This window comes from Haliotis rufescens, unplaced genomic scaffold (assembly GCF_023055435.1).
Source record: "Haliotis rufescens isolate VD_foot unplaced genomic scaffold, xgHalRufe1.0.p SCAF_49, whole genome shotgun sequence".
Classification (NCBI taxonomy): Eukaryota; Metazoa; Mollusca; class Gastropoda; order Lepetellida; family Haliotidae; genus Haliotis; species Haliotis rufescens.
Genome location: NW_025964212.1, coordinates 2,754,714 through 2,780,368, shown reverse-complemented (window position 1 = coordinate 2,780,368; position 25,655 = coordinate 2,754,714). Strand labels below are relative to the sequence as shown.

The following is a 25,655-nucleotide window of genomic DNA, read 5'->3' as shown; positions in this document are numbered from 1 at the left end:
ACCTACCTTCACAGGGTACAGAGAGCACAATGCCTACCTTCACAGGGTACAGAGAGCACAATACCTACCTTCACAGGGCACAGAGAGCACAATACCTACCTTCACAGGGTACAGAGAGCACAATACCCACCTTCAGAGGGTACAGAGAGCACAATACCTACCTTCACAGGGTACAGAGAGCACAATACCTACCTTCACAGGGTACAGAGAGCACAATACCCACCTTCAGAGGGTACAGAGAGCACAATACCTACCTTCACAGGGTACAGAGAGCACAATGCCTACCTTCACAGGGTACAGAGAGCACAATACCTACCTTCACAGGGTACAGAGAGCACAATGCCTACCTTCACAGGGTACAGAGAGCACAATGCCTACCTTCACAGGGTACAGAGAGCACAATACCTACCTTCACAGGGTACAGAGAGCACAATGCCTACCTTCACAGGGTACAGAGAGCACAATACCTACCTTCACAGGGTACAGAGAGCACAATGCCTACCTTCACAGGGTACAGAGAGCACAATGCCTACCTTCACAGGGTACAGAGAGCACAATGCCTACCTTCACAGGGTACAGAGAGCACAATGCCTACCTTCACAGGGTACAGAGAGCACAATGCCTACCTTCACAGGGTACAGAGAGCACAATACCTACCTTCACAGGGTACAGAGAGCACAATACCCACCTTCAGAGGGTACAGAGAGCACAATACCTACCTTCACAGGGTACAGAGAGCACAATACCTACCTTCACAGGGTACAGAGAGCACAATACCCACCTTCAGAGGGTACAGAGAGCACAATACCTACCTTCACAGGGTACAGAGAGCACAATGCCTACCTTCACAGGGTACAGAGAGCACAATGCCTACCTTCACAGGGTACTGAGAGCACAATACCTACCTTCACAGGGTACAGAGAGCACAATGCCTACCTTCACAGGGTACAGAGAGCACAATACCTACCTTCACAGGGTACAGAGAGCACAATGCCTACCTTCACAGGGCACAGAGAGCACAATACCTACCTTCACAGGGTACAGAGAGCACAATACCCACCTTCAGAGGGTACAGAGAGCACAATACCTACCTTCACAGGGTACAGAGAGCACAATACCTACCTTCACAGGGTACAGAGAGCACAATACCCACCTTCAGAGGGTACAGAGAGCACAATACCTACCTTCACAGGGTACAGAGAGCACAATGCCTACCTTCACAGGGTACAGAGAGCACAATGCCTACCTTCACAGGGTACTGAGAGCACAATACCTACCTTCACAGGGTACAGAGAGCACAATGCCTACCTTCACAGGGTACAGAGAGCACAATACCTACCTTCACAGGGTACAGAGAGCACAATGCCTACCTTCACAGGGCACAGAGAGCACAATACCTACCTTCACAGGGTACAGAGAGCACAATACCTACCTTCAGAGGGTACAGAGAGCACAATACCTACCTTCACAGGGTACAGAGAGCACAATACCTACCTTCACAGGGTACAGAGAGCACAATACCCACCTTCAGAGGGTACAGAGAGCACAATACCTACCTTCACAGGGTACAGAGAGCACAATGCCTACCTTCACAGGGTACAGAGAGCACAATACCTACCTTCACAGGGTACAGAGAGCACAATGCCTACCTTCACAGGGTACAGAGAGCACAATGCCTACCTTCACAGGGTACAGAGAGCCGATGCCTACCTTCACAGGGTACAGAGAGCACAATACCTACCTTCACAGGGTACAGAGAGCACAATGCCTACCTTCACAGGGTACAGAGAGCACAATGCCTACCTTCACAGGGTACAGAGAGCACAATACCTACCTTCACAGGGTACAGAGAGCACAATGCCTACCTTCACAGGGTACAGAGAGCACAATGCCTACCTTCACAGGGTACAGAGAGCACAATACCTACCTTCACAGGGTACAGAGAGCACAATACCCACCTTCAGAGGGTACAGAGAGCACAATACCTACCTTCACAGGGTACAGAGAGCACAATACCTACCTTCACAGGGTACAGAGAGCACAATACCCACCTTCAGAGGGTACAGAGAGCACAATACCTACCTTCACAGGGTACAGAGAGCACAATGCCTACCTTCACAGGGTACAGAGAGCACAATACCTACCATCACAGGGTACAGAGAGCACAATGCCTACCTTCACAGGGTACAGAGAGCACAATGCCTACCTTCACAGGGTACAGAGAGCCGATGCCTACCTTCACAGGGTACAGAGAGCACAATACCTACCTTCACAGGGTACAGAGAGCACAATGCCTACCTTCACAGGGTACAGAGAGCACAATGCCTACCTTCACAGGGTACAGAGAGCACAATACCTACCTTCACAGGGTACAGAGAGCACAATGCCTACCTTCACAGGGTACAGAGAGCACAATGCCTACCTTCACAGGGTACAGAGAGCACAATACCTACCTTCACAGGGTACAGAGAGCACAATGCCTACCTTCACAGGGTACAGAGAGCACAATACCTACCTTCACAGGGTACAGAGAGCACAATGCCTACCTTCACAGGGTACAGAGAGCACAATACCTACCTTCACAGGGTACAGAGAGCACAATGCCTACCTTCACAGGGTACAGAGAGCACAATGCCTACCTTCACAGGGTACAGAGAGCCGATGCCTACCTTCACAGGGTACAGAGAGCACAATACCTACCTTCACAGGGTACAGAGAGCACAATGCCTACCTTCACAGGGTACAGAGAGCACAATGCCTACCTTCACAGGGTACAGAGAGCACAATACCTACCTTCACAGGGTACAGAGAGCACAATGCCTACCTTCACAGGGTACAGAGAGCACAATGCCTACCTTCACAGGGTACAGAGAGCACAATACCTACCTTCACAGGGTACAGAGAGCACAATACCCACCTTCAGAGGGTACAGAGAGCACAATACCTACCTTCACAGGGTACAGAGAGCACAATACCTACCTTCACAGGGTACAGAGAGCACAATACCCACCTTCAGAGGGTACAGAGAGCACAATACCTACCTTCACAGGGTACAGAGAGCACAATGCCTACCTTCACAGGGTACAGAGAGCACAATACCTACCATCACAGGGTACAGAGAGCACAATGCCTACCTTCACAGGGTACAGAGAGCACAATGCCTACCTTCACAGGGTACAGAGAGCCGATGCCTACCTTCACAGGGTACAGAGAGCACAATACCTACCTTCACAGGGTACAGAGAGCACAATGCCTACCTTCACAGGGTACAGAGAGCACAATGCCTACCTTCACAGGGTACAGAGAGCACAATACCTACCTTCACAGGGTACAGAGAGCACAATGCCTACCTTCACAGGGTACAGAGAGCACAATGCCTACCTTCACAGGGTACAGAGAGCACAATACCTACCTTCACAGGGTACAGAGAGCACAATGCCTACCTTCACAGGGTACAGAGAGCACAATACCTACCTTCACAGGGTACAGAGAGCACAATGCCTACCTTCACAGGGTACAGAGAGCACAATACCTACCTTCACAGGGTACAGAGAGCACAATGCCTACCTTCACAGGGTACAGAGAGCACAATACCTACCTTCACAGGGTACAGAGAGCACAATACCTACCTTCACAGGGTACAGAGAGCACAATACCTACCTTCACAGGGTACAGAGAGCACAATGCCTACCTTCACAGGGTACAGAGAGCACAATACCTACCTTCACAGGGTACAGAGAGCACAATACCTACCTTCCTACATCAGGTACACAATATCCTCTCCAGAGCACAATCCCTACCTTCACATGTAAGGCAGCAGGCATCTGTCATGGTGATGGGATGTTGGCAAGTTGTGGGTGGACACACCTTGGGTGTGCATTCAATCAGTCCTTCCTGAAACACCACATTACAGCATAGAAAGATACTATCGGCAGTAATCAGATTGTCAGTAATAATAACACCATGGTCCTTGCTTGACACACAAGTGACCCCATTGTCTACAACTGACACACATCTCATTGTCCTGATTTGATGGAAACATCTGAAGCCCCATTGCTCTCACTAAACTCATCTAACCCCATTGTTCTCATCTGACACACACACCTGACCCCATTGTTCTCACTTGACATACACATCTGACCCCATTGTTCTCACCTGACATACATACCTGACACCATTGTTCTCACTTCTTACACATCTGACCCCATTGTTCTCACTTGACATACATACCTGACCCCATTGTTCTCACCTGACATACAGTCTGACCCCATTGTTCTCACTTGACATACACATCTGACACCATTGTTCTCACCTGACATACAGTCTGACACTTTTGTTTTCACTTGACATGTATACACATCTGACACCATTGTTCTCACTTGACATGTTTACACATCTGACACCATTGTTCTCACTTGACATACACACCTGACACCATTGTTCTCACTTGACATGTATACACATCTGACACCATTGTCCTCACTTGACATACACATCTGACACCATTGTTCTCACTTGACATGTATACACATCTGACACCATTGTCCTCACTTGACATACACACCTGACCCCATTGTTCTCACTTGACATGTATACACATCTGACCCCATTGTTTTCACTTGACATGTATACACATCTGACACCATTGTCCTCACTTGACATACACACCTGACCCCATTGTTCTCACTTGACATACAGTCTGACACCTTTGTTCTCACTTGACATTACACATCTGACCCCATTGTTCTCACCTGACATACACACCTGACCCCATTGTTCTCACTTGACATGTATACACATCTGACCCCATTGTTCTCACCTGACACACAAATCTGTCACCATTGTCCTTACTTGACATACGCACCTGACCCCATTGTTCTCACTTGACATGTATACACATCTTACACCATTGTTCTCACCTGACATAAACACATCTGACACCATTGTCCTCACTTGACATACATATCTGACCCCATTGTTCTCACCTGACATAAACACCTGACCCCGTAGTTCTCACTTGACATACACACCTGACCCCATTGTTCTCACTTGACATGTATACACATCGGACACCATTGTTCTCACTTGACATACACATCTGACACCATTGTTCTCACCTGACATAAACACCTGACCCCATTGTTCTCACTTGACATGTATACACATCTGACACCATTGTCCTCACTTGACATACATACCTGACCCCATTGTTCTCACCTTACATAAACACCTGACCCCGTAGTTCTCACTTGACATACACACCTGACCCCATTGTTCTCACTTGACATGTATACACATCTGACACCATTGTTCTCACTTGACATACACATCTGACCCCATTGTTCTCACCTGACATAAACACCTGACCCCGTAGTTCTCACATGACATAAACACCGACCTCATTGTTCTCACTTGACATACACATCTGACACCATTGTTCTCACCTGACAAAACACCTGACCTCATTGTTCTCACTTGACATGTATACACATCTGACACCATTGTCCTCACTTGACATACATACCTGACCCCATTGTTCTCACCTTACATAAACACCTGACCCCGTAGTTCTCACTTGACATACACATCTGACCCCATTGTTCTCACCTGACATAAACACCTGACCCTGTAGTTCTCACATGACATACACACCGACACCATTGTTCTCACTTGACATGTATACACATCTGACACCATTGTTCTCACTTGACACACAAATCTGACACCATTGTTCTCACCTGACACACACACTTTTGACCCCATTGTTCTCACAGACCCGTGAAGATCCAGGGTAGAATAGGTCTCCATTAACCCATGCTTGCCGTAAAAGGCGACTATGCTTGTCGTAAGAGGCGACTAACGGGATCGAGTGGTCAGGCTCGCTGACATGGTTGATGCATGTCATCGATCCCAATTGCGTGGATCGTGCTCATGATACCAGTCACTGGATTGTCTTGTCCAGACTTGATTATTTACAGACCACCGTCAAATAGCTGGAATATTGCTGAGTGCGGCGTTAAACAACAAGCAGACAAACCACCTGAAACACACATCTCACCCCATTTTTCAATCATGACAAAAAAACTGATCTGAAACCATTGTTCTCACCTGACACAGACAATTCTGACACCTGCCATTGTTCCAAGTCTCACCCTCACGTCGCTCACGGACATCCTCGTCATAGCAGCCTGTAGAAATGAAACATGTTCAATGTATTATTTGTCCAGCAACACTCCACAGAGTGAGTGAGTAAATGTCGTTTGATGCCGTAGTCAGCTCTATTCCAGCCACATCATGACATCCTGTAAATAGATAAATTGCAAGTGGTTCCGTGGAATTTGATCACCTAACCGAACAATTTTGGTGCACTTATTATTCACAATTAGGCCACACCTCCTAAGAAACTACTGTGTCCTGATTGGCTGATGATAGTGAGTGAGTTGGGTTTAACACTGCTTTTAACAGTATTCCAGTTATATCTCGGTGTGTCAGCATAATGTGGGAGGAAAGACTGAAGTGATGCAGGTCTCAGACATTTACCACTTCAGTAAAACCCACGAGCACTGGTATGGTGCTGACAAACCTAGAAACATAATCGGGTTGAACCGGGATTCGAACCCACAATCATAGGATTCTGGTGCACCCAAGGGAGGCATGCCCCAGGCTGATAATAGAATGGGTGGGGCTTGAGTTACATTATTGCACTGAATGATGTTACTGATTTTGTACTGTTGTCTATAGTCTTTGTGTGTTAATGATGAAAAAAGCAGTCTATGAAGTTCATATTGTTAACATACTTATTTATAAGAATTTACTGGAATATGTATCTGTGTTTAGTGGGCACACTTTGTGTAAATACGCTTCGCGCAAAGCTCTTATGTTTATACCTCATTAAACACCAAAATTCAAAAATAATCTAGTCAGGGTGAGAAAAGTGGTCGACAGCATGAGCAACTTCCCTGTCATCAGGATTCAATGACAAACAATCAGCCAGGTCCAACATTGAGACCACCCAATCCTCATTTTAGTTTAGGGTCAGTAGGGTAGCCTGGTGGTTCAAGCACTCGCTCATCGCACCGGAGACCCTGGTTCATTTCCTGACATAGATACAATGTGTGAAGCCCATTTCTGGGGTCCCCCACCATGATATTAATGTAATATTGCTAAAAGCGGCGTAAAACCATAATCACTCACTCACTCAAATTAGTTGACAAGCATATGACACTGGGTCCAACACTGACCAAGAATCTTCCCCACATCGTCACACAGATACTTTGTTTGTTTGTATCTGGTTTAACGCCACACTCAGCAATATTCCAGCTATATGACGGCAGTCTGTAAATAATAGAGTCTGGACCAGACAATCCCGTGATTGACGTCATGCAGTGCACATTGGACCATGCAATTGGGATCGATGATATGCATCAACCAAGTAAGCAAGTCTGACCACCCGATCCCGTTAGTCACCTGTTTCGACAAGCATAGTTGCCGTTTACAGCAAGCATGGTTGCTGAAGACCTATTCTACCCCGGATATCAAGGGTACTCAAAACAAATGAGAGAACACCCACAATTGGAAGACTGTGTGCTACAATACCCATCAACCATGAATGACTTACTATAGTCATATAAAAAGTTAAGTGTTCTTAAACTTCTTTTGAGTTTATAAAGATACACATGTTCGACTCGTCACATGGAGCGCCATAAAGAAGAGTGTTACCCACCAGAACAGTTGAGCATGTTGCCAGTGACGCCGTCATACCACTCGTGGTGACAGTAACCACAACTGCTAGTCCGACAAACAGCTGTTGGGTGGGCTGAAAAAGGAAAAACAGTTATTAGTCGTCATTATATTTTGTTTTGTTTGTTGTTTAATGCCACACTTAGCAATATTCCAGCTATATGACGGCGGTCTGTAAATAATCCAGGCTGGCCCAGACAATCCAGTGATTGATATTATGAGCATCAGTCCATGCAATTGGTATCGATGACAGGCATCAACCAAGTCAGCAAGCCTGACCACCCAATCCCGTTAGTCGCCTCTAACGACAAGCATAGTCACCTTTTACAGCAAGCATGGGTTGCTAAGACCTATTCTACCCCAGATCTTCACAGGTCAGTCGTTATAATAAATGTGAGAAACCATTCATTCCTATACACATGCTGGGCCTTGGTCTTACTACTTAAGGCATTATGTTTCGATAAATATTGGTTTCAGGGACCCATTCCGCAAAGTAGTCTTAACACTACGACTATCAGAACTCCCTTACTTTAAGTATTGGAGAAAACACGCTCACGAGGTTTGGTGGACAGAGCATACCCTGGGGAGAGGGAAAAACCAAGGGGGTGAAGCCCCCCCGCGGTTTTTCCCGACCCCCAGGGCAAGCTCTGTCTACCAAAACCAAGGGAAAGTGTTTTTCCATGCTTATAAACCGAAAAAAGAAACTTAGAACAACATTTATCAACATTTTTATGTTTCGAACATACTTTCCATGAACCTTAGGAAAGCACGTAAAATATCTGTTGCTGGCGTACGGATTCTAAAAACCAGTGAGGTTTATCAACACCTCAGTAGCCTCGTGGTACACTCACTGGGCTACAGATATGAAGGTTGCGAGTTCGATCCTCGGGAAATATAAAGAAAACATTTGTCATTTGATTTTACATTTCATTACATGTTACAATCTGAACGGAAGTTATATTAATAAAATACCCAGGACATTATATAAAATCCCAGGGACATTACAACATTCCTGTTTATGAGATTTAACCCGACTGGAAAGTAAAACCTCACAATAGGTTTTAATGCCTATAGAAAGAAGTCTCTTACTTAATAGCGATCCCAATGAATAGGTTTATAACAGAGGCTTACAACACACATAAAGCTTTAAAGAACGGAACCCAGTTCTACCCAAAACAAACACAGAGTGCGCAATTAAATTATGAAAGAAATAATCCTGTTATTCCCTTAAATGCAAACTCACACATTAACCATGACAACAAATGTACATATAACATGTTGAACAGTAACACAAGCTTAACTCAGCACACATCAATATATTCAGATAACATTTTGAAGAACAATATAAACTTTTCAGTTCTTATCCTTTTTATTCTGTCCAAATCTTGCAACAAATATGTGACACAAGGAAACCTATAACCCCAAACCCCTAACTCTTTTTGTTAAGACTACAGTACTCAAAAGATGTCTAAGAGCACCCTTTTTTCATATGATTATAGTTAATCATGAAGGTGTTCTTTAACTTCTTTTGAGTAACTTCTATGAGAGGTGAGGTGAGGTGAAATTGGGTTTAACATCGCGTCCAAGATCATTGCACTTATATAGTGACGTGCATGTACGTGTGTGTGTTTGTGTGGCTGCTTGTACTAGTCCGGACTGATGCCGATTTATAGTGCTAGCCCACTGTGATACCATGCCGCAGTTTAACATGAATACCCCACTCAGACACAGTATACTGACTCCGAGCCGACCAGTCCTTGTTTTAGCCCCTTAATTCCGAGTGCCAGACAGGGTAACAACAAGTACCATCTTTTAACGTCTTTTGGTATGGCGCGGTTGGGGATCAAACTGAATAAATTCGCTCTCCGGGCGGACGCTCTACCACTAGACCACAGAGGCGGTCCCTTTGAGATGCATTTAGAAGTTGGAGTACGGATAAGATAAATGGATGAACAACTTCTTTATTATCAAGCAAGTGAAATGGCTTGATAACAGATTTAGAACCAACACCGAAACGTCGCTCCTAATTGTAATAAAGAAGTTGTTCATCCATATATCTTATCCATAATCCTTTTGAGTAGTATACTAATGATGGCCTCAGTGTTATGTTGCTTTCTGGTGCAGGAGGTTGCAATAGGTTGCAGGAGGTTGCAATAGGTTGCAGGAGGTTGCCAGAGGTTGCATGGTGTTTGCCTGATGATCTATGACCTACCTGGGCAGTTGCGTGCCTCACACAGGTCGTCCGGACACAGGACAGCAGGGTTGTCCAGGGGGCAGTCTGTGTACATGTGGGTCACCAGGCACAGTCTGCAACAGCGAGGGGGGGTCACTGGGTGGGTGGTGGTTTTGAGAGAGTGAGGGTGAGAGCGAATTGTTAGGGCTTGGTCTAATTATGTTTTTTTCTTGCCTTTTTCAGTCGCAAAGTAATGTGGTAATTGTAGAAAAACATACTCAGGAAAAGGTGATCTGGAAATCACTTTTTATGTTTTTCACTGAACAACACCAGGATGTTTCTCACAAGCTCTTGTATATATACTGCACAATTAAATATACTGACTGACAAGTATCAAAACTTTTTAAGTGAAAAGGAAAAGAACAAATTATTTTCAAAGTAAAATATATCTTTGGGATTTTTACATGAAACCATTGGTGAAGTAAGTGAGTGAGTTGTGTTTAACTCCACTTTTAACAGTATTCCAGTTATATGACGGCGTGTCAGCTTAATGTAGGAGGAAAGCCCGAAGTGATGCAGGTCTTAGACCTTTACCACTTCGGTGAAACCCACGAGCATGGGTATGGTGCTGACAAACCTAGAAACATAATCGGGGAGAACCGGGATTCGAACCCACAATCATAGGTTTCTGGCGTGCCCAAGGGACACAACTCTGCACAGTGAATCGCAGCACCTTAGACGACTCGGCCACCCATGCCCCCCAGTTGGTGAAGTAATGTAGCCAATATGGTCAGTAAAAGAAACACTTTCTGACAAATACTAAGGCATTTTTTTAAATGACTTCTCAATTTGACAATTTCATAAATTAAAAGATAGATGTCTTTTTTCCCTACTGTTGTTCAGTTTTCTAATTTCAGCAATAAAAATTCATTTAAAATAGTTCAACTAGGGAAGGAAATTAATTCTTTGACTTGGTTTTTAAAAAAATAAAAATATATATATATTTTTTTTAAGTTCTCCTAACTTGTAACAGGGATCATTAGGAAAAAATATTTATGCCAAGTGAGTTAAAAAAGACCTGAAGGTATACAAAGAGCACAGTACTCACTGTTCATCAGGTGGCAATGGCAGCCAGATCAAGTCCTTATCCACGCTGTAGTTACGAGCCATAACACCAGTCTCCTGGGCACGGGCATCCGTCCTCTCTATTGTCTCTATCAGCTGTACCTGGTCTCCGCGATCCAGCCAACTGTTTGTCACCTGCCAGTCCGGTAGTGATGTCACCGGTGGACAAATACGCTTTACGTTCCGGAGGGTCTCATTGTCCAATTTATTCAGCTTATTCCTAATGTAATGGCTGACCACCACGTTCAGAGGACCCAGATTGTAGAAGTTGCATATACGACGGTTGTAGCCCTTCGAATCGAACCCAAAACGATCAAACCCTTCACGATCAAAGCCAAACTTGTCATACCCGTATTTGTTGAAGCCATAGGTGTCGAATGCATCCAATTTGACCTCATGCATACCCAGGTAGGAGGCATTTTTGTGGAAGCCAAACGGTGTTACTCCACTTCGGTTAAAGCCATATCTATCGTACCCTGATCTGTCGTAGCCATTTGCATCAAATCCATCCATGTTGTACGTGTCGACATAGAAACCAAACTCATCCATGCCAGACATGTCATACCCAGAGCGGCCATATCCACGTCTGTTATAACCACGAATATCATAAATACCACGATTGTCAAGATCACCGTCTTTACTAATACCGAGTGTGTCGTAACTGTCAACGTCATATCCTGCTCTGTTGTAACCATGGCGATCATATCCGTTTACATCGTAACCATAGTTACGCACTTCCGTCTCATTACATGGAGCCCCTTGTGTGAGGGGCACGTATTCAACGCACATCTGAATACGGAGGTCCATCACATTGTCTGGGGTGACCTTGAAGGGAATCATGGGAAGGTACCGACGACCTTGAGGGTATCGCAGCAAACCATCGCTGTGTGTCATCTGCCATGTGTCCCACAAACTGTCGATGAAGGCAACAACAGACAGGAACACTGGATCATAGGCACTCATAGCCGTGCTCATGTGACCTCCAACGAATGTCTGGAACAGTTTGGTGTACACCTCCATCCTGAGACGGAACTTCTGGAAGGATGGTTCCCGTAGCGCCAGCTGGACGTTGACAAGGTCTGGCATGTTGACTGACGTGTCGAATCTACGTCTGAGACACGGAGACCAGTACGGGGGGAAGTAGTTCTTGAAAGGATGGTACGAGACGCAGTCGGAAGCATTCATGCCATTTCCGCCAAACATGTTAGCACCCCAGATGAGTGATTTCTCTGGCTTTCCCGCGTCAGTTGTCCAGTCGTAGTAGGGTATGGCGATTCTGCAGTCAATATCCTGCAAGGCTTGTTCCACGTGCCACAGGAAGTAGCGATGCCAGGGCAGGAAAGCGTCACTGCCCACAGCTTGTGGCAGATGTGAGGCGTACATCTGGGCCAGACGGAGCCACTTGGACGGACGACCTGTCTGAACCATCAGCTTCCTGATAGCCAGCTGGTATCTCTCGCGCTCCTCCCTCGTCAGCTCTCTCACCTCCTTCCTCCTCACGGGGGCATCACACACACAGACGACCACGCCCTTCTCTGTGCAGGAGCATGTCTGACAACCGGACCGGAACGTGTCCCCCGGCTTGTATGTCTGGTTGTTGTACATGCATCCACAGGTCTCCCCACACGTCACCTCCTCGCAGCGTTTCCCTGGCGTGAACTGCACCACCTGCACATCGCGGGCCTCCGTTGCCTGACACTTCTGGAGCGTCATGGACCGACAGCTGTACATGAACCCGGCCGACACACCGTAGATGTCCAGTCCCTCTCGGTTAAAGCCGTGGCAGTTGTACCCAGCCCTGGGGCAAAAAGAAACAGTAAATATAACATTATATTACGAACTGCCAAATTTTCTCAAAAAAGAATTTTCTCACGAACCCTAATTCAAAAACATTTAGATAACACTATACAGCCTGATTAAAAGCTGCCTTTGTAAGTAGGTGAGGTGAAATGGGGTTTAACGTCGTGTCCAAGATTATTGCACTTATATAGCGACGTGCATGTATGTGTGTGTGTTTGTGTGGCTGCCGATTTATAGTGCTAGCTCACTGAGATACCATGCCGCATTTTAACATGAATACCCCACTCAGACACAGTATACTGACTCCGAGGCGACCAGTCCTTGTTTTAGCCCCTTAATGCCAAGCGCCAGACAATGTAACAACAAGTACCATCTTTTAACGTCTTTTGGTATGACGCGGTTGGGGATCGAACCCCGGACCTTCCGCTCTCCGGGCAGACGCTCTACCACTAGACCACGATGGTGGTCTGCCTTTGTAAGTAAATCTTGAAATTAATACATCTCCAAATTAATACTGCTGACCCCTACGTGACTAAATATTAATGCATCCCCCCCACCCCCTCCCATCCCCAGTGGAATGATATATATCCGTACCATAATCCAATCAAACAGCAAATGGCACCCGTCATTAGTGAGGAGTAGAGCATTTCCGTAAAAGACAATAAACAGTGGGTTTGTTCAGTTATATGTATATTCTGTTGACTGGCATTGAGGAAGTTCAAAGGCCATCTCATTGTTGATAGTCATTTTGGAGACAAAATGCAAAGTTAAGTTCACCACTCGCATATTTCGTATTTAATTCACAATCGTGTTATTTTCAAGATTTACAGAAAATGAAGATGCTATCATTTCACCAGGGTGTTTCTTCTGTACAGACCTGTGGTAAAGTGTCTGTTTCATAAGGATACAGAGTTCATCTAAAACAAGTTGGGATTTGTAATTCATAGAAAATAACCAATGAGTTACCAGGAATACGGATTGCCTGTCCTGAGCGAATTAGTGTTTCAAATCACTCTTATCATTATTACATGAAAGCTAGGACCTGTGAAGATCCGGGGTGGAATAGGTCTTCAGCAACCCATGCTTGCCGTAAATGGCAACTATGCTTGTCGCAAGAGGCGACTAACAGGATCGGGTGGTCGACTTGGTTGATGCATGTCGTCATATCCCAATTGCATGGATCGATGTTCATGATGTCAATCACTGGATTGTCTGGTCCATACTCAATTATTTACAGACCGTCATCATATAGGTGGAATATTGCTGAGTGCGCGTTAAACAACAAACAAATCATGAAGCACAGATGATCAATTGCAAGTAGGTTATTTTATTTATTACCCCTTGTCATCTTTCTGTGAAAATACAGAAGCTTGTATGTTTCCCTGTTACATGTGGCATTAGCTCTGTCTACTGTTGAAACAACAACACATAAAAACCTGTGTGACGTCATGGACAATGGATGACAGCATCTATAATTGTTTGTGGCAATGTATTGTTTTGACAGCATATTGCAATTGGCTGCTTCCAAAACAATAAAAACACTTGGCATAACGAGCCAATCATCATTAAGCAAAAATTATATTGCACAGTGAGAATTTCTGAAAAAAAGTGAACTGACTTCCTTGTTCCCGTGAGTAATATCTGATAATTATGTGCACACACATAAACAAAATCACGGACTACTATGACAACTCCTTCTGTTACCTGTTGAATCCTTCTGGGTCGTAGCCTTCCATGTTGTAGTCAATGATGCCGTCGTACTCGCCGATGCGGCTGTACCCTGTCCTGTTGAAGCCCTCCCTGTCAAACCCATCCTCGTCATAGCCTTGGCGGTCAAAGCCCTCATCGTCATATCCGTAGATGTCATAGCCTGGACAACACATTCAACATTTCATAGCCTGGACAACACATTCAACATGTCATAGCCTGGACAACACATTCAACATGTCATAGCCTGGACAACACATTCAACATGTCATAGCCTGGACAACACATTCAACATGTCATAGCCTGGACAACACATTCAACATGTCATAGCCTAGAAAACAAATTCAACATGTCATAGCCCGCACAACACATTCAACATGGCATAGCCTGGACAACACATTCAACATGTCATAGCCTGGACAACACATTCAACATTTCAAAGGGTGGACAATACATTCAACATTTCATAGCCTGCACAACACATTCAACATGTCATAGCCTGCACAACTCATTCAACATGTCATAGTCTGCACAACACATTCAACATGTCATAGTCTGCACAACACATTCAACATGTCATAGCCTGCACAACACATTCAACATGTCATAGCCTGGACAACACATTCAACATGTCATAGCCCGCACAACACATTCAACATGTCATAGTCTGCACAACACATTCAACATGTCATAGTCTGCACAACACATTCAACATGTCACAGCCTGGATCATGCATCCTGGACTAAACATTCAACATGTCATAGCCTGGACAACACATTTGATATATGGGAACCATGTTTTCATATTCATGGATATGAATACACATGTAAACAAGTATTTGTCACAGAGTGATGAAATATCCCCCGCCATATACACCATAGTACCAAATATGAAGACCAACCAGCGATTAGTTCTTGAGATATTGTGGCAACACCGTTTTCCAACTCCAAAAACAGATTTGCCTGCTGTGACCTTGAAAATGGGGTCAAGGTCACCAAATCTGACAGGTGTATGCGGTGTCTGTATATACACTATAGTTCGAAATATGAAGACAATCCAGCGATTAGTTCTTGAGATATCGCGGCAACACCGTTTTCTAACTCCAAAAGCAGATTTGCCTGCTGTGACCTTGAAAATGGGGTCAAGGTCACCAAAACCGACTGGTGTCTGCGGTGTCTGTATATACACCATAGTTCCAAATATGAAGACAATCGAGAGGTTTAGTTCTTGAGATATCGCGACAACACCGTTTTCCAACTCTAAAAGCAGATTTGCCTGCTGTGACCTTTAAAATGGGATCAAGGTCACCAAAACCGACTGGTGTCTGCGGAGTCTGTATATACACTATAGTTCCAAATATGAAGACAATCCAGTGTTTAGTTCTTGAGATATCGCGGCAACACCGTTTTCTAACTCCAAAAGCAGATTTGCCTGCTGTGACCTTGAAAATGGGGTCAAGGTCACCAAAACCGACTGGTGTCTGCGGTGTCTGTATATACACCATAGTTCCAAATATGAAGACAATCCAGTGTTTAGTTCTTGAGATATCGCGGCAACACCGTTTTCCAACTCTAAAAGCAGATTTGTCTGCTGTGACCTTGAAAATGGGATCAAGGTCATCAAAACCGACTGGTGTCTGCGGAGTCTGTATATACACCATAGTTCCAAATATGAAGACAATCCAGTGTTTAGTTCTTGAGATATCGCGGCAACACCGTTTTCCAACTCTAAAAGCAGATTTGTCTGCTGTGACCTTGAAAATGGGATCAAGGTCACCAAAACCGACTGGTGTCTGCGGAGTCTGTATATACACCATAGTTCCAAATATGAAGACAATCCAGTGTTTAGTTCTTGAGATATCGTGGCAACAAACAGGTGGGACGTACGGACGGACGTACGGACAGTCGTGAATACTATATCAACTTAATAATATAATCAACTTAATAAATGATATTTCGATGATAAAGGTGAAATATTGATCTTATTTTTTCAGATGTGTATTTTATCACAAACTTCACAAAAACTTATACTTTAAGATATTTCAAACTATGTCCATGCTTCTACCTCTCTGAACATGCTGTACATGATTCTTTTAACATATCATATGATCTGTATTTAATGAAAATGCCTCCAAGAACTTGCCCCTAATTAAAGGAATCACAGATAGTGCCATCAATGACGACGGTTTCCCCTACCTTGGAAGTCAAAGCCCTCTGTGTCATATCTCTCCCGGGCTGTGAAGATGCCATTGTTGACTGTCCGACGACGCCCACTCCGGTCTAGTCCCTCAATGTTGAAGCCATATCTGAAACAGTCAGTTCAATGTGAAGCCTATCAACACAGATGAACAATGTATAGTTTTACATCACATGAAGAACATCGAAAGCCCCATCTACACAGTAATTAATGTCAAATAAACATCATCCAGCACACACACAAATCAAATGTCCATTTAACCGTGTCTCATGAGATCTCAAGAGATAGTCCTGCAACATGGAACATATTTTTTTATGAAAACAAAACCAATCTGTAAAAACATTAACAAAAGCAATTCTAGCTAGCTCTAGACAACTCTATTCCACATATGGAATCAGCGTCAAGAAAATTATTTGTTTTAATATTAGAGGAGAGAAATGTAATGTGTAATAAAAGATTTCATAGATTATGTCTTGTCTAGATATCCCCCATCATACTAGCATATCAAAAGTCCATTTAACTGTGTCTCATGATGAGATATCACCCAGCAAACTAGCATATCAAAAGTCCATTAAACTGTGTCTCATGACGAGATATCACCCATCATACTAGCATATCAAAAGTGCATTTAACTGTGTCTCATGAAGAGATATCCCCAAGCAAACTAGCATATCGAAAAGTGCATTTAACCGTGTCTCATGAAGAGATATCCCCAAGCAAACTAGCATATCGAAAAGTCCATTTAACCGTGTCTCATGTAGGGATATCCCCCAGCATACTAGCATATCGAAAGGTCTATTTAACCGTGTCTCATTTAGGGATATCCCCATCATACTAGCATAATGAAAAGTCCATTTAACCATGTCTCAAGAAGAGATATCACCCAGCATACTACCATATCGAAAGTCCATTTAACTGTGTCTCATGAAGAGATATCCCTCATCATACTAGCATATCGAAAAATCCATTTAACTGTGTCTCATGTAGGGATATCCCCCATCATACTAGCATATCAAAAAGTCTATTTAACCGTGTCTCATTTAGGGATATCCCCATCATACTAGCATATCGAAAGTCCTTTAACTGTGTCTCATGAAGAGGTATCCCCAGACCTGTCATATCCCTGTCTGTCATATCCAATGATTCTTTCTGGGAAGAGGGGTTCTCGGTAGCAGCATGCTCCAATGAGACAACGCGCCTGGCAGGAGTTGATGCTGGCGAAGTTGTTACCGTTGCCGCCACAACCAGTGTAGATGAACTCCAGACACTTCTGTTGACGGTAGTCGAAGTACCAGCGAGTCTCCCGGGCGCTGCAGCCACCTGCAGGGATATATACAAAACAACTCAGAATACCAGTGCAGTGAGCATGACAGGATACACTGAACTACATACAGCGTTTCTGATCACTCTTCTCTCCTTGACAGATGTGTCCGTGCCTCAGTTTTACACTCAACTCCATACTGGAGTTATATCCTGCAGAAATATTTGTATGCATACACATCATGACGTAAGAACCCGTGGAGATCCAGGTTAGTTGGTCGTTGGTTGGTTGGTTGTTTAACGCCGCATTCAGCAATATTCCAGCTATATGACGGCAGTCTGTAAATAATTGAGTCAGGACCAGACAATCCATTGATTGATATCATGAGCATCGATCCATGCAATTGGAATCGATGACATGTATCAACCAAGTCAGCGAGCCTGACCACCCGATCCCGTTAGTCGCCTTTTACGACAAGCAAAGTCACCTTTTACGGCAAGCATGGGTTGCTGAAGACCTATTCTACCCCGAAATCTTCACTGGTCATCCAGGTTAGAATTAATCTTCAGCAACCCATGCTTGTCGTAAGAGGTAAGCCTTGGGTGGTCAGGCTTGCTGACTTGGTTGATGCATGTCATCGTGTTCCAACTTTTCACATTATTTCATGAAGGCCAGGACCCAGGAAGATCTGGGTAAGAATAGGTTTTCAGCAATCCATGTGGATTATCTGGTCCAGACTTGATTATTTAGAGGCCGTTCTCATATAGGTGGAATATTGCTAAGAGCGGCAGTAAAAAACAAACAAACAAACCTGATGTAAGAGATAGAATTCAACTTCAGAACATATTGTCATATACACAGGCATATGTACAGTGTAAAAGCACTCAGTGGCAGTATTCAGAAGAACTACCAATACCCACAGTGCTATGAAGGGAATATGCCAGTACTGAGGGGCAGTATACAGGAGACCTACCAGTACTGAGGGGCAGTGTACAGGAGACCTACCAGTACTGAGGGGCACGAGACCTACCAGTACTAAGGGGCAGTATACAGGAGACCTACCAGTACTGAGGGGCAGGAGACCTACCAGTACTAAGGGGCAGTGTACAGGAGACCTACCAGTACTGAGGGGCAGAAGACCTACCAGTACTAAGGGGCAGTATACAGGAGACCTACCAGTACTGAGGGGCAGGAGACCTACCAGTACTAAGGGGCAATGTACAGGAGACCTACCAGTACTAAGGGGCAGAAGACCTACCAGTACTAAGGGGCAGTATACAGGAGACCTACCGGTACTGAGGGGCAGGAAACCTACCAGTACTAAGGGGCAATGTACAGGAGACCTACCAGTACTAAGGGGCAATGTACAGGAGACCTACCAGTACTAAGGGGCAGAAGACCTACCAGTACTGAGGGGCAGAAGACCTACCAGTACTGAGGGGCAGTATACAGGAGACCTACCAGTACTGAGGGGCAGTGTACAGGAGACATCCGAGTACTAAAGGCAGGAGACCTACCAGTACTAAGGGGCAGTGTACAGGAGACCTACCAGTACTGAGGGGCAGTGTACAGGAGGCCTACTGGTACTGATGGGTAGTGTACAAGAGACCTACCAGTACTGAGGGGCAGGAGACCTACCAGTACTAAGGGGCAGTGTACAGGAGACCTACCAGTACTGAGGGGCAGTTTACAGGAGACCTACCAGTACTGAGGAGCAGTATGCAGGAGACCTTCCAGTACTTAGGGGCAGGAGACCTACCGGTACTGAGGGGCAGTGTACAGGAGACCTACCAGTACTGAGGGGCAGTATACAGGAGACCTACCAGTACTGAGGGGCAGTGTACAGGCGTCCTCCACTTCATACTGACAAAGATGGCCGTCGTATCCCGGGGGACAAATGCATGTGACAAGGTGCGGCTCGTTGATCCAGATGGACTCCATACAGGTCCCGCCATGCTCACACGGGTTTGGGTTGCAGAAGTCTGGAATAGAAGACATTTGGTGCATCACTGATGAGTGACTGAGTGAGTATGGTTTTATGCCGCTTTTAGCAATATTCCAGCGATATCACGGAGGGGGACACCAGAAATGGGCTTCACACATTTTACCCATGTCGGGAATCGAACCCGGGTCTTCAGTGTGATAAGCGAACACTTTAACCACTAGGCTACCCGACCGCCCCACATCACTGATGAAATAGGATAAGTGACACATTGCTGGATATAATGTCAACCATATTCAACAAGTGACATTCAACAGCAACCATCCAGACGACATAATCTGATATTTATTCAGACACCTAAGTTACACCTAACACCTAAGTTACTATTTCCATCTTTTTGTCCGATCGTGTAATGTAAGTCAAATGACATCTCATGCATGAACAATCTTTGTCACGGGTTGTTGCCTAGCATTATATGTCCATATTTGAAACAAAGGTAGTGAATTAGTGCTTAAAACGTTAAAAAAAACATGATTTAACCAAAGACTTTCGTCTAAATCTTACATATATTGTACAGGACGGTATCCATTTGCTGTAAATTGATTGGCTGCCTTAGGTCATGTGCCTGATTTTGACCAATCACGATCTTTGTATGAGATTATGGCAAAAGCGTCACTTGAAACCGATTTCTTTCCACTAAAATTGCATGTTACAGCTATGAAAATACTCCTGGAGGGGTTACTGTAATATTATTGAAGTTCAGAACTTTCTAACGTTACCAAACATCAAATGAATCTTCGCACATGTTATTTATTCAAAATTTTGTCACTGAGCGGAAAGCCACTATTATCAGGAAATATGTGATGATAGATCATACTTAAAATTTTTGGGTCATCATTTTCTGATTACTTTAACAATCAAAATAATTTCAATTATGAAATCGTAAAATCGCAACAATTTTCACTTCCTTGGTGCTTATCTGGACGTTATGAATGTGTCAGCTTAATTTGTTTTATTTAAAACAAACTAATTAAATTATTAATGCATTATTTATATAATGTGACAAACATAACTTTCATATTAATAAACAGTAGTATCAGACCGTTCAAATGGTGTATGACATGTAGTTGCAAAGATGTTTTACAATCTGATAATTTCCTTGCCAAATGTTGGCTTCATGTCTCCCCACAGAGTCTCTGGGAACTCAGTGTGATGGCAGTAATAGCTTCTAGTTGACTGGTTGTGTGTTGTACCGGTAATTTATATAGCAAGAGTATGTCTCCCTGCTTCACCTAAAATGTTTGGGCCGACAGTTTTTGAAATGTGGCCCTTAATGTTATATAACAAACAAACAAGTCCCTATTATTTGGAAAAATTTGGAGAGGCTCACTACAAGATTCATAGAGAGGCTCATGTCAGCAAAATCGCCACTGACTCAGTGGACTACAAACATTTCCTGTCGGGTTATAGCAGAAGAACCCTCAGGTCAACTCTGACGGCCTTAGCAGAACATCACCTTGATCACTGATGTCCTCACCATAACATCCCTTTGATCACGGATGACCTCACCATAACATCCCTTTGATCACTGATGACCTCACCATAACATCCCCTTGATCAGTGATGACCTCACCATAACATCCCCTTGATCACTGATGACCTCACCATAACATCCCCTTGATCAGTGATGACCTCACCATAACATCCCTTTGATCACTGATGACCTCACCAAAACATCCCCTTGATCACTGATGTCCTCACCATAACATCCCCTTGATCACTGATGACCTCACCATAACATCCCCTTGATCACTGATGACCTCACCACAGATGATCTCACCATAATATCACCTTGGTCACTGATGACCTCACCATGACATCCCCTTAGTCAAGATGACCTCACCATGACATCCCCTTAGTCAAGATGACCTCACCATGACATCCCCTTGGTGAAGATGACCTCACATAGCATCCCCTTGATCACTGATGACCTCACCAAAACATCCCCTTGATCACTGATGTCCTCACCATAACATCCCCTTGATCACTGATGACCTCACCAAAACATCCCCTTGATCACTGATGACCTCACCATAACATCCCCTTGATCACTGATGACCTCACCAAAACATCCCCTTGATCACTGATGTCCTCACCATAACATCCCCTTGATCACTGATGACCTCACCAAAACATCCCCTTGATCACTGATGATCTCACCATAATATCACCTTGGTCACTGATGACCTCACCATGACATCCCCTTAGTCAAGATGACCTCACCATGACATCCCCTTGGTGAAGATGACCTCACATAGCATCCCCTTCATCACTGATGCCCTGCAAGTGTTCCCCTAGGTCACTGATGCCCTGCTAGTGTTCCCCTACATCACCGATGCCCTGCTAGTGTTCCCCTACATCAATGATGACCTGCAAGTGTTCCCCTAGGTCACTGATGCCCTGCAAGTGTCCCCCTACATCACTGATGCCCTGCAAGTGTTCCCCTACATCACCGATGACCTGCAAGTGTCCCCCTACATCACTGATGCCCTGCAAGTGTTCCCCTAGGTCAATGATGCCCTGCAAGTGTACCCCTAGGTCACTGATGCCCTGCAAGTGTTCCCCTAGGTCAGTGATGCCCTGCAAGTGTTCCCCTACATCACTGATGACCTGCAAGTGTTCCCCTAGGTCACTGATGCCCTGCAAGTGTTCCCCTAGGTCAGTGATGCCCTGCAAGTGTTCCCCTACATCACCGATGCCCTGCAAGTGTTCCCCTAGGTCACTGATGCCCTGCAAGTGTTCCCCTAGGTCACTGATGCCCTGCAAGTGTTCCCCTACCTCTCTCCTCCTGGCAGTCCACCACCATGTTGTTGTAGAACCACTGGGCAGAGCACTCCCCACAGAAGCTGACCTGGCACTGCGCCCCTGGGAAGGCCCGACATGTGGCACCTGCACAGGGGTTGGTGGAGCACGTTGCAATGGGCTTGTCACATGGACATGGGCTAATGAACTGGTCCACGTCAAAACAGAACCGTGAGGATGGCAGTGATGTCTGGACAGACATGTTCACAGGAACCATTCCTGGAGAATAGAAACATTTTATCTAAAACAGTCATTTCTTACTGAGGAAACAGCTAGCCTGCCTTTCTGCATGGTGTACAGCACAATGATTATTTCAGGACAGAACATTCTCTGGTGGATCACTTGTGATTTTGTCTGCATTTCTAGATGTTGTATGTTTCAAGATAGTATATACAGCAAGGATTTATCTGGGATTTCAAACTGTGCCTTTGGCAAATTGGGAAAAAAACTGTGATATTGTTCACAATTAGATTATAAACATTTTCTTAATTTAGTAAATTCTGAGAAATTGCGAAATTTTATTTCACATTGGTAATACTTACTGTTATTTGCTGCAGACTTGGAGCTGAACTTTAACCTCTGTACAGGTCTAGATAAATCCTTGTATAGTAATAGAGTTGGGAGTTGTTTGGAATTTCATCATTGATCATTTGTAATAAGAAGTCCATTTCAACTGATCAATTGATGATAAATTTCTATGAGGTAGATTGCCAGAAATTTCCAATTTTTAGCATAATAAAATACTCAAGCAAGCCTGTTCCATGAAAATATGTAAGTTTGACCTACCTGTGACATCCTTGATGTTGGTGGCCCAGTACTGCTCCACCCACTGGGAAGGGAGGGGTTCCAGCCCGGGGCAGACTCGGGGCAGAGACATCAAGAAGCCCTTTCCTTGCCGCTTGAGGATGTCGAAGATCTTCATGGAGTAGATGGTGGCGTACGGGCCATTGTTGAGGTAGTTGCAGTACTCAGCATCATACCCATGTACAGTGAAGCCATATTGATCATAGCCATCCCGGTTCAAACCTGCCAGGAAACAAATGCACAGATTATAACTCTGCAAGCCTGAAGGAGCTATTGATATATTGCTGTATTCATTGTGATTGTCTCCTTACCATCCTCATCTATACTCCATTGAAAGGTATCAACACTTCACTTTCACACCTCCTGTCCTCAAGATTCTCCCCATCCAACCCAAATGCCCGACTGATATAGGCCTGCACCACTCCTGGTGAGTATAACTCTGACATCCACTCCCCACCCTGCGTGAAGCCAAGCATAGATCTACCCCTTCTCAACCCCTGTGAAAAGCCAAGTATAATCTGCCCTTTCTCAACCCCTGTGAGAAGCCAAGCATAGATCTGCCTCCTCTCAACCCCTGTGAGAAGCATAGATCAGGAAAAGCTCTCACCTCCACGTGTGAGACACCACTGGTTCAGTCCATCCCTCCCAAACCTTCCTGACGTGTCTGGGTTACCACTCCTGTCTCGGCCTTCAGTGTTGAAACCATGGAGATCATATCCATCCCGGTCAAGGCCAAACCTTCCGATCTCATTCACATCATATCCATATCTGTTGACACCATCTCTGTTAAACCCTGGAGAAAATATCACAACTATCAGGCAACAAAATCCTCAAACTCTTGACCATATTCCTCACATGTTCTGAATATTTTAAGCGACAACAATGTTAGGTTTTTAGTTTGCACAAGGAGGGGTAATAAATGCATTATGGGGTAATTTTGCCTGACTAGAAATTCCTCCTTAAAAAATATTCTTACTATTCAAGCTTTAAGAATAATACTTTTATGAGAAGAAAATTAACAAGATTAAGTCAACAAAATCTATACAACCCATGCAAAATTTATCTTCAGTAAACGTACCATCTAGATTATAACCAAATATGTCATATCCAAGCCTGTCATATCCATCCTCATCATACCCGAACTGGTCATAGCTGTCCACGCCATACGCCAACTCAGGGTTGATGTCCCCTCGTTGCACACCTGGCCTTGATGGCCTCAGGACAAGGTCAGTCTTGTTACACGGGTGACCTTTAGAAGGGAGAACATAGGTCACACACAGATTGTCAAGGTCGAACACATCCCGAGGAGCTACATTGAAAGGAATCATGGGAATGCTCCCAAAGGCTGCTGGGAATTTGAACATGTTCTGATCCTTCAGCTGCCAGGTCCAGTAGAGGTGGTCGATGTAGGCATGAATAGCGAGAAACACTGGGTCATATACACTGGATGTGGTCGCCATGTCCCCGCCGATGAAGGTGTGGAGATAGGCGACGTATGTCTCCAGACAAAGACTCATCTCCATGTAGTCTTCGCTGGCCAGTGCTAATGCCAGTTCTAGCTGTGATGGCAGGTGGACACTTGTGTTAAAACTTCTCATTACACATGGCGCCCACGTCCCAGGGCCTCCGAACGGTAAGTCGGACACGCAATTGTCGGACCCTTCGCCGTCTCCACCGAAGTAGCTTGGCTGCCACACAATCGCGTCAGCCATGTTGCCGATATCTGTGGTGAAGTCGAAGTATGGGATGCTGATGTCGCAGTCAACCTCCTGGAGCTTCCTTTCAATGTCGCGCAGGAAGTAGCGATGCCAGGGAAGGAAGTAGGCCCCCCCGCTGGCGTGCATGCTGTGTGTCATGTAGAGGTCCCGCAACGACTCCCACACGCTGGTGGTGTTGTCTTCACGCAGGATGCGGACTGCATTCTGGAAACGGACCATCTCGATCCTCGTCATATCCCGGATCTCTTTCCTCACACTGCGGTGCTTACAGCTGCAGGAAAACAAACAAGGGTCTTGTCATGCCTGTTTTGGTATGCAGCAAAATGA

General features: G+C 44.8%; 1 protein-coding gene across 1 annotated transcript in view; it reads right to left on the bottom strand.

The window, feature by feature from the left end:
- The window catches only part of LOC124122861, a 196,455-nt gene that overhangs the window by 132,582 nt on the left and 38,218 nt on the right, over positions 1–25,655 (bottom strand). Inside the window, exons 11-23 of the mRNA XM_048383500.1 lie at positions 24,689–25,599; positions 24,218–24,403; positions 23,593–23,832; positions 22,783–23,025; positions 19,826–19,984; positions 17,854–18,061; positions 16,741–16,850; positions 14,543–14,708; positions 11,022–12,836; positions 9,953–10,047; positions 7,724–7,816; positions 6,109–6,188; positions 3,801–3,894 (exon numbers count right to left, since the gene is read on the bottom strand). Coding sequence (XP_048239457.1) covers positions 3,801–3,894; positions 6,109–6,188; positions 7,724–7,816; positions 9,953–10,047; positions 11,022–12,836; positions 14,543–14,708; positions 16,741–16,850; positions 17,854–18,061; positions 19,826–19,984; positions 22,783–23,025; positions 23,593–23,832; positions 24,218–24,403; positions 24,689–25,599 — 4,400 coding nt within the window. The remainder of the gene's footprint in view (positions 1–3,800; positions 3,895–6,108; positions 6,189–7,723; positions 7,817–9,952; positions 10,048–11,021; positions 12,837–14,542; positions 14,709–16,740; positions 16,851–17,853; positions 18,062–19,825; positions 19,985–22,782; positions 23,026–23,592; positions 23,833–24,217; positions 24,404–24,688; positions 25,600–25,655) is intronic.